Genomic DNA, 10,797 nt, shown 5'->3' on the forward strand with positions numbered 1-10,797 from the left:
CCTCTTTTCAACGTGTTTTATTTTTTTTATTCTTTTTTTTGTTGTTTCTAACAGATAGCAGCCGTTAAACATTAACGCCCCTTCCGTGGTTAAATGCAACCCCAAGACATGTGAACCTTTGGATTTTTATATGATGATCACACACACACCGCACACAGGATTTGTAGTCCCTGAGACAGTAACACACACACAACACAACACTCTCTTCCCATAATACACACTCTGGACGATAGTATCTGGAAATTTGCTCAGGTGTAGGTTTTTCTGGATTTTCACCAAAAGTTTTCTAGATTCTGAATTTTCAAATTCTTTAAAACCACAGTAAGAAAGAGAAAAAGAAGAATAAGTTAGAAGAGATATCTGCAAAGTTAGTTTCTTATCGCTCTTCCTTCTCTGTTACATATCCAGCATAAACATGTTTACTGAACAAACATGAGAGTGATAGAGAAGACATGCCCTCAACCTGATTGGTCACTTGCTTTCTTAATAATAAATTTTTAAAAATAGAAATTATAATATAATATTTCATAATATTTTACTTGGCATATTACCACACAGGAAAACTCCATTACAAAACTCCAGCCTATAAATATATTTTAATGTCATCAAAATTAATACTTTAAATTTCTCAACTTAAGTTTTTAATTCAAATAGGCTGCTGTAAATGCTCGTACTTTAAAATTAATATAACAATCTTTGATGCTATTTTTTCATTTGTTAATTTAAGTAAAGACTTCCTGAGATCTTTCAGTTGTAAAATTTAAAAGTAACTAACTCTATTTGTCCAGCACTGTTGAATTCATCTTAGATTTTAATGGTATAAAAGTTCAAATAAACGAAAGATCAACAAAGAACATTATCAGGAACTTAATGTACTTTAATCTCTATAAAATAAGGATATATTTTAAACCTTTTAAACTCGTCTTTAATTTTACTAATTTAAGTCAACCGATCAAGTTCCCTAGAGTTTTGTTACTTCTTAAGTAAAATCCAAAAATTCCACTGAAATTCAACTATCCTACTTCCTTTGTTTTTTATATACCACATCTGAATTATACACCACACATACCAAATACTACACAGGGATTCTGTGTTTTATTGTCGCTATTGTTACCATATTCAAGTAACCCTTTTGTTTTTACATTCCAATTCGGCCATGTTTACATGGTTTGCTTCTAAACATTAATAAAGTTAATCTTCTTCTCAATTGTTCCATCTCACATTATATATGTTATATGATATTAGACATTATATAAACATGCAGTTAATGTTTTAAATACAGAAGTTATCTTTTTGCAGCAGACCTGCAGTTTTCTGGGAGTTTCTAAAAAACAAATGCTGCTTCTGCTTCCAGGTTTAGTTTGGACTCAGGACATAGACCTGATCCCAGACCACCTGAGAGTGAGAGAACTAGACTGACGTGGTTTTCCTGGTCACAGTCTTCATGGAGAGACCTAAAGGACTATAGGAATATAAAATATATAAAATAATAGCTCATAGATTCTTCAAAAACTAAAATAATCTTTAGTTGGAGGCCACAAGAACTTCATCATCAGTCTGATCAATGTGTGTGTGTGTGTGTGTGTGTGTGTGTAACACCCCTCTGTCAGCAGTATTGATTGGTGGATTTCAGACTCTCAGGTCACCTGAACCAGTTCACCTTTAAACCATCTCACATTCATCTGTTCAATATGAACACACAACTGAAGTGTTCATACTGAAATATATACATTACTGTTATTAACCTCTAAAACTATTAATTAATTTATTTATTTATTTATTTATTTTATTGTGTTTTTTTCAGAGCTTATCCTGACACGTTGGGATTCTTTGGAAACTTTGAAATAAAGTTTTGAGGGTTTGAATACATTTACACTGAGACAGAACTCTGAAACAGTCAGTAGATACGTTGAAACTTTACGGTGAACAAAGAGACGGTGTGTGTGTTGCTCATCATCATTATCATTATCATCATCATCATCATGTCGTGACCTTTGACCTCTCTCTGTCTGTTTTCTTTTGTCTGTTGCCTGTCCCACCCTCTCTCATGTGAAGTGCTCTTCTCTTATTTTCACTTAGTTTCTCAAAAGATTCAGAGAATTAGCTTTAAGTAGCCACTTAGCTGTGTGTGTGTGTGTCTTTCTCTTCCCGTCAGTAGTAGCTGGATTGTTTTATTCCAACTAAAAATAGAAATTATATTTTTGGTGGTTTATACTGCCTTGAAAATACTTTAGAGTAATAATATGTTTTTTACAGAGTGTGCCACAAATCATTTTCTTTCCCGATTTGGGACTAGATTTGAGTCAGTCCCTAGTCTAGCCAAAAACTTGACTCGGGACTTGTCAGCCTTGACTCGGGACTTGACTGTCTTGATTTGTGACTAGATCTGAGTTTTGATCTGTTAGTTTCGACTCGGGACTCACAGATAAGTAAACCACGCAGCAGCAAACAAAGCTCAACTGTGTATACTGTTTATTAAATCACCATACAGATAATCAATCAGGGAGAGAGCATTGATACATTTACTGATTATTGGCATGCTATCTTGTCATATGATTGCTTTTGAAGCAATGCCACACATTCATATGAATAAAGTTTATTAAAATTGGAAACAACACAGGCGACGTTTTTGTAAATTGAGGCTTGGTTTCAGGGTTTCAGGTCGAGGTTAGGGTTACAGGGTTAGGGTAGGGTTAGGTCAATGAGGGCCTCAAGAGTGTTTGTGTGTTTAATAAACTGGGTTCCCATAATTCCCAGGTGAAGCCTTGTGTTCCTCTACTCCGTCAGACGGTGAGACAGTCAGATTGCAGCCTGTTCGAAGTCTCTGTCAATGATTACTGAACAGACCTTGACCTCCGTGCTGCTCACTTCAAAACACGACTAGTATCTGTTGTTCAGAGCACGAAAACAGGCCGGACTCTGTAAGGACACACAGGCACTATCTATGTTTACATGGGGCCTAATATTCTAATTAAAATAAAAGTACAAGCAGAATAAAACTGATTCACGTAAAACACCTCAATCAGACCCAAACTGCCTGAAACATTAGCAGGTTTGGTTCTGGAGTACTGGATTAATGCACAAAAATCTGCTGCAATCCAAGATGTTGACATGAACAATATGCAGAAGATTACAGACTGGATCTTTGACAGATTTTATTTGGATTCTTATATAATATGATATGATATATGATGATAGAGATCTGGATACCATTTGAAATACCTCCTGAAATGTTTTAATTCATGAAAGGCACTTTGTAGCTTGTTTTTGAAAAGTGCTATGTAAATAAAGTTTATTATTATGATTATTATTATTATTTGATCTTTCTGGATACAGGGTCTTTTAGTCATAAACCCATCAAAAGAAAATTTGTACCATGTGACATTTAACCTGGTTACTCTCACCTATAAGCCAGGTGTGTTTTAAGTGTGCAGTCCAGGAAGCGTTCCTACCCAAAACTTTTTTTTTTACTTCCTGTATTGTCTGTGTTAATGTTTTCATCTTTAGAAATCTTGCATTAAAACCATCTGTTGTTTTCTTTTGTGTTTCAGTGAGCACCCCTAATTTTCCCTGATTTACGTATCGCTGTCAATCACACCCAATGGAATCCAATCAGAAAGCAAGCGGGGACGGACTGGCGGGGACGCAGAAGGAAGCAGCACTGCGGGCGCTCATGCAACGCACAGGATACCAACTGCAGCAGGTAGGAAGCTGCTGCTGCGTGAAGCTCAACACATCTCTGAAACCGATATCTATCCGCAACATCTGACTCTACCGATCTTAATAGTTCATTAAACTACTGGTTGACCCTTGAAAATGAGCATCAGTACATATTTTACTTAAGTACTTTACGTATCAGTACTTAGTGTTTTTTTTAATTTGCTTATTTGTTATTTTTGGGATGTGTTTCAGGAGAACGGCCAGCGGCGGTACGGCGGCCCACCGCCCGACTGGGATGGCCCACCACCGGAGAGAGGCAGTGAAATCTTTGTGGGGAAACTACCGAGAGATCTGTTTGAAGATGAACTGGTCCCTCTGTGTGAGAAGGTGTGAGAGACGGAGAGTATAATATCTTGGTCCAACAGGTTAGCATGTTATTCTCATATCTTTTTGCATTCCTTTCTTCCGGTCTGCAGTTTGGAAAGATCTACGAGGTGAGGATGATGATGGACTTTAATGGGAACAACCGAGGTTATGCCTTCGTCACCTTCAGCACCAAACTGGAGGCCAAAGCAGCCATGAAGCAGCTCAACAACTATGAGATCAGGTCAGGGTTTGGTCCTTCTTTCAAAGGAGCCAAAATAGAACCTGTGATTGGAACCCAAGGCTGCAATATTTTCTTGCCTCATCTACCGGATCTTTGTAGCTACAATGGTTAATTATTGATTTTGTCTACATTCTCTCTCACCACTGTGCTGCTCTTTCGTCCTACAGAAATGGCCGCCTCCTCGGAGTTTGTGCTAGCGTTGACAACTGCCGTCTGTTTGTGGGCGGGATTCCCAAAACCAAGAAGCGTGAGGAGATCCTGTCTGAGATGAAGAAGGTTACTGACGGGGTTGTGGACGTCATCGTGTATCCGAGCTCCACAGATAAGAGCAGAAACCGAGGTTTCGCCTTCGTGGAGTACGAGTCCCACAAAGCAGCAGCCATGGCCCGCCGCAAACTGCTGCCAGGTAGACATCAAACACTAAACATTCAACTTTATTCTTTGATTATTTTTGGTCAGATTGGAGCCATGTAACAAATAAAACAGTTGAGAGCAGGGAATGTTTGCAAAACTATTGTTGGTGCATTCAAGGATGCATCTGTTGAAAAGGATTGCATTGACAAGCTTTGTTGTTAGATGTGTCAGACATTATTTTAAAGCTGCCAAAGTAGAGATATTAAAGTATCAAGAACAACATCATAAAAATATCAAAGTCTCCTTCTGACTGTAAGACTGCGTTATCACCAGCCAATCCCAGCCTGTGTCACTGACTCAGTGCCCAGTGAAAGAGGAGCTCTGATGGGTGGGATGATAAGATAAATTAGCCCTATGACGGGGGTGATCACAGCTATCAGAAAATCAGAAAACATTTCATGGACATAGTAGTTAATCTGTCTGACAAAGAAGTGCAGCATCTCCTCGAAAGCCTCTGCGATAAGATAGTTTATTGCTTTGATCTACACGGGAAGGTTGTTTGTGTAAAGCTGAATGTGTGTGCAACCTTAAACCAGACAGAATGAGCTGTAGATGCTGAGTCACTGGTGGTCCTGTCAGGTAAAAAGTCCTGTTTTCAGGGTGGAGAATATTGCTAGAGGTGTAAAAGTACAGAAACACAGGGTGGTTGACTCGGGATGCAACTGCAATCAGTACTCGCTGTAAACCAAATTGCTGAATACATTTTTATTAGCTCCACATAAGACTGTGTGGAACATTTAATGGAGTTAAAATGGGTCAACTTTAGTCTGTCATTGGGTTAGCCCCTGTATGTAGCTCAAACCGTTATCTATTATATGCTGCACTTGTTTTGATGAACTTCTTTTATATGAATGCAGTACGATTTATGGCCAATGACAAAAATACCTTAAAGTATTGTATAGTAAGATAGGATATTTTGTACTGTTAGCTCATCTGCACTAGTTTCGCATTTCCTATTGTTTCCAGCGTAACTTGAAGGCAAGATCACAAGTCACACAACGAGATTAAACCAAGCCAAGCCTTGAGTTTGGCATTTTGGCCGCCGCCATGACAGTTTGACAGAGCCAACGGAGGTGACGTACTGTGAGTTGAGCGTACAAGCGATTGAGACCATAAACTTGTTAGGAAACTGTTTACTGAGCTCCTTAATGAAATGAGAAGTGGGTTCATTCTCCATTAGAGTGAATGGCATCGGTCTTTTATTGCAGCCAATGGAGATCCCCTGCTGGACTTTACATAGAATGCAGGTTGTCTGTTATATATACTGTCAATGGATGAAGCCTACCTGTTCTCTCTCTCAGGTCGCATTCAGCTGTGGGGCCACGCCATCGCCGTGGACTGGGCGGAGCCTGAGGTGGAGGTGGATGAGGACACCATGGCAAGCGTCAAGATACTGTACGTCAGAAACTTGATGTTGCAGACCACAGAGGAGACCATTGAAAAGGAGTTTAACAGCCTCAGACCAGGTAGTAAGATGACACAACCCAGCAGTCAACTCTCAAAGTTCATGTGTTGGAGTGTCCCTGAATGCACCAACAGGGACAGGTGATGGATTATTGATCTGCAGACAGGTTCTCTGCATGTAGACTTTTAAGGGTTTTAATGACTTTGGATGTATAGAGCAATATTTAATAACAAATATATATAACGTGTGCTGTGCCACAAGGATCCATTTTAGGACCCTTAATATTTGTTATTTATATGAATGATTGTTTCCACTCTGTTTGCTGATGATGACCAAATATCAACAAACAAAATGTTGTTTTCACAAATAGATTTGCAAAAAAAACTGCTAATGAGGGAATGTTTAGGATTATTAAAAGTCAAATTTCACAATATTTGCAGAAGGTATGCTAGGCATTATGCTAAGGTGTCAGTTGATGGAACAGACATTTTCAGTTTCAGTTGATAAGAAATTTAATATGGGGAAAAACAAACTAGTTTGATCGATGTGTTTTGTTCATTAGCTTTGTATTCTTAATTGTTTCAGCCAATCAGGCCCTCCTGGAAGTTGTAGATTCAAGCAACTTTTCTTCAAATTTGACCAATCATTGTAGTTTCCTGCACAAAATGCTGAGCCGTCAACTAGTTTCTGCCAAACAGTGTGATTTTATTCCCACCTGAACCAGTTTTTTAAATAAATTATACAAAAAATAATAATAATTGCAGCTATTTTTTGCAATTTCTCTCGAATTGTTGCATCACAATTGTTTAGATAAGCTGCCGTGAAATCAGATATTTTAGGCCCTAACATTCCCACAGAGAGCCTCTGTAATCCTGGGGGGTCTAACTAATACAATCTTCTCTTATTTCAAACTTTCAATCAAACTCCCGGGAGGCCTTTGTAGCTCTGTTCAGAAAATTTCAGTAAAATACATAAATATTCATCAGATGTGTGAGTCTATATGTAAAAATATGTTATTGCCGCCTTCCATCCCCAAAGTAAGTTGAACATTCATTTGACATGTTAAATATCGGATTAAATAAGATTTACACTGGATCAAAGCACATATTATTGCATTATTGAAGGTGTTCTGAGTCTTATGTAACCTCTTTTTATTTCTATTATCTGCTTTTGTATGTGTGCAGATTTGACAGAATGGTCTGAACTTAGTGGCTCCAGAAAGCTGAATAAAGAACCAAGCTTGAATTTGTGTAACAGGCGCAGTGGAGCGAGTGAAGAAGATCAGAGACTACGCCTTCGTCCACTTCACTCAGAGAGAGGACGCCATCAACGCCATGAACGCACTCAATGGAAAGGTTGGCAGCTTGAAGTTCTTCCTGTGATCCCAATTTAAATACGCTCAACCTGAAACCTCTCCAGCAGTAAAATGCAACATACATGTTAATGCAGCAGTGCTATTCAATTATGAATAATGATGACGTGAATATTGTCTCCTTCATCCTCCCTCCAGGTGGTGGATGGCTCTCCTATCGAGGTGACTCTAGCCAAGCCGGTGGACAAAGACAGTTACGTCCGTTACACCAGGGGGACAGGAGGACGGGGAGGATCCCTGCTGCAGACCGACTATGCTGCCTACACTCTGGGACAGGTACAAGTGCTGCAGGAGGTAGTCCTCGTCCCAAAATATTTGCTTGTTTAGGTGGAAGAAAAGATGTCGTCCAGGAGTGTTGTGTCATCTGTGTTGTTTTAGTGTATTTGAATATTTCTGCAGACTGGGGTCCATAAAGAGTGTTGGAATAAAAATAATGGTAATGACTGGAAAGGTGAGACACATACTTCATGCCACCCCTGCATAGATCAGTGCCCCACTTGTACCAGCCATATAGCCCCATAGATTTAAGGGAAAACTAGGGCCCGAGCAGTGACTGAAATTCGCGGACCTGTAAAATCAATTGTTACCCAAAACTTCATCGTACCATGAACTAAGCAGCTGCAGACTGAAGGTTAATGTCCACAAAGACACAATAGGAGATATGATGGATGTACAGGTAAAGTCACTGTGGTAAACAGCTCCATCTAGTGGACAGTTTCAATTATTAAACTGTAAAGGAAGGTAACTGATGTAAATGCCATAAAAAAAAAATGATTACTGACAAAACCTAACATAGAAAAAGAGTAAAAAAAAACTAAGTAATCAAAATGCAATAGGAAGTGTGATGAGGTGGTGAAGCAGCGTGGGATCGTGGGAGTCATTGCAGTCAGCTTCTCCCGGTTAGGATTCCTTCAGTGTTCATGATTCAGGAGGTTTCTACCAGGAGCCCAATTATCCACAGAGGTCTCCTCCTCTCCAAAACAAACAGACCCTCTGATTAAAACCACTAAACACACAGAATAAAGCAGTTCCACTTATACATATTCCTACTGTTCTCCCCACGCTGTTGACAGACAAAGGACGTTCCTGAGGGCTGCCGAGCCGAGCTGCTGCTAACGTTTAGCTTCAGCTTGTTTTCCTCTGATAACTTATAGATCAGACCGTCTGAATGACTAAAATCCCTTCATCCGGTTCAATCTAGAGTTAAAAAGCACAAAGATCTAAACATGATGGGTAAACAATGTGGCTTTAAACTGGATAAACAGTGAATATATGACAGCTTCTGGCAGACAACCACAACGGGATCACCAAAGTCAGGTGTTTTTGTCCTCTGAGGAACATAACTGTCTTTACAAAATGCCACAATCTGTTATTACATATTTCACCGGATAATCAAAAATAATTTATATGAGATATAAAAGTAAGCACTCTTTCCTCCTCCTCCTCCAGGTGTACGACCCCTCAGCGGCGTATCTCGGTCCGCCCGTGTTTTACGCCCCCCAGGCCTACACTGCCATACCAGGTCAGTTCCGCTTCCCACCGGCCAAAACTCACGTTGGAGGTCGAGGTCTGATCAGAACGCCGTCTGTTAGAGGTGAGGACGGACGCAGTTTGCTTTCCTCCTGAGCTTAAACAGAAGAAACCTTGTGTTTTAAAGATATTACATTCAGTTTAATTCCCAATTAAATTAAAAGGAAAAAGGTTTTCACTGCACAGCATGGACGTTTCTGATCAAAGAGATTTTTCTTGGTGAATTGACCGTTCACTAAACCACAAACCAAACAACAGCACATCCACTGTGTAGTAGTTTTTTCCCCACTGTGAGGAAGCTATTCCTGGGGTTTTAAGCTATCATTAGCGGCTCTGTAACGATCTTTATTGGACATGAGGAAGTTTAGCCCGGCCAGCATTACTCAAGTCTACATAAACAGCACTTCATCCTCAAAACCATTTCTCATGTAAAGTGAAAATAGGCCGCTTGAAAACACATATAAGTATGTAAGCTACCTAGCTAGGGGTCACAACAAAATAACTCCAACTTTAATTAAATAAATATCTTTATACACAAAGGAGGGGTAGGGCTTTTGGAACAGTCAATTCACCAGTAATATTTTATGATCTGCTTATACTGCTTCAAAAAAAGTCTAACTGAACTGTATCGAATCAAGATCACCCAAATATAAAGAATATTGTTTCAAAATGATTTGTTTGCCTGAATATGGTTGTTAACAGGAATCAAATATGATCCACTGAATCAAAAGTGAAACTTTATTATGTTAATTATACATAAGATCTTGTAAAGATGGAGCAAAAAATTAAAAACTGGAAAATGAATCATCCAGAGAGATAATCCTCTGTGAATTATAGACAGATGCACTGTTACTATGACTACCGCTGTAGTGCTAACACTGGGTAGATGTAAGGTGGAGTTACCATGGCTACCACTGTACATGTTCAGTCTGACTGAATAATTGTCTCTGTGTGATTCTTCTTCCCGGTTGATTTCCGGTGATTTGATTGATTTCACTGCCTTTTCGGTCTCCTGTAGAAATTTACATGACTGTACCTGTAGGGGCTGCCGGGGTGCGGGGGCTGGGTGGGCGGGGCTACCTGGCCTACGCTGCCGGGGTTGGAGCCATGGGTCGAGGCGGCAGCGGCAGTGCCGCCTACGGCCTGAAGGCAGACAAGCAGGCAGAGGAGAAGCTGTATGACCTTCTGCCAGGCATGGAACTAACCCCTATGAACCCTGCTGCAATGAGTCTGAAGGCCGCCGCCATCAAACCTGCACCACAGGTAACACAACACACATGAGAACCAGGAGTGTTAATACTTGATTACAACTTCGGTCTTACTTTTTTAGTTTTGTCCCCCGTTTTTATTAGTTAACATCATACTCACTAAATGACTAGGACTAGGTCTAGGACCAGTCCACAGGATGGAATCAAGAATTTGAAGGGGTCAGCAAGAGTTCTCAATGACCCCTCCAAATCCTTGTTTCTGTGACCCCTACTCAAGTGTTTTGGGCTTAGAGAAGGTCTATGACCGTGTCTGCCAAGGTATCTTCTGGGAAGTACTTTTGGTTATCGGAGTGATTACTAAGAGCCATTTGCTACTTGTATGACACGAGTTATAATGTATGAATGTATGTGGTGTAGGTGATATTGAGGTGTTGAAGGTGCAAAAGAAAACTAGAAAATTCCTAAAGAAATTTTGAGTGTGCCTGACTCTGGCCCACATATTAATACCTTGTCATCCTCTGTAGCTAGCTATGTGTGTGCGTGTATGTGTGTGTTCACAGGCAGGCTTTGGTTGTCGTGGCAACCAGGGGAGACCACAGCA

At 39.9% G+C, this 10,797-nt stretch overlaps 1 protein-coding gene across 3 annotated transcripts in view; it reads left to right on the forward strand.

The window, feature by feature from the left end:
- The first annotated feature begins 3,553 nt into the window (after window positions 1-3,553).
- a1cf (apobec1 complementation factor) overlaps window positions 3,554-10,797 on the forward strand; it is an 11,873-nt gene continuing 4,629 nt past the window's right edge. For 2 of the 3 annotated variants that reach the window (XM_035668610.1, XM_035668627.1), the window contains exons 1-9: window positions 3,554-3,703; window positions 3,913-4,047; window positions 4,137-4,267; window positions 4,435-4,673; window positions 5,983-6,147; window positions 7,344-7,441; window positions 7,597-7,734; window positions 8,908-9,052; window positions 10,007-10,251. In XM_035668610.1, the coding sequence (XP_035524503.1) occupies window positions 3,602-3,703; window positions 3,913-4,047; window positions 4,137-4,267; window positions 4,435-4,673; window positions 5,983-6,147; window positions 7,344-7,441; window positions 7,597-7,734; window positions 8,908-9,052; window positions 10,007-10,251 (1,398 nt within the window). In that variant the 5' untranslated portion in view covers window positions 3,554-3,601. The remainder of the gene's footprint in view (window positions 3,704-3,912; window positions 4,048-4,136; window positions 4,268-4,434; window positions 4,674-5,982; window positions 6,148-7,343; window positions 7,442-7,596; window positions 7,735-8,907; window positions 9,053-10,006; window positions 10,252-10,797) is intronic. The other variant, XM_035668619.1, reaches the window with a different exon arrangement.

Source organism: Morone saxatilis, unplaced genomic scaffold (assembly GCF_004916995.1).
Source record: "Morone saxatilis isolate NCDOM2014 unplaced genomic scaffold, NCSU_SB_2.0 Contig1, whole genome shotgun sequence".
Taxonomy (NCBI): domain Eukaryota; kingdom Metazoa; phylum Chordata; class Actinopteri; family Moronidae; genus Morone; species Morone saxatilis.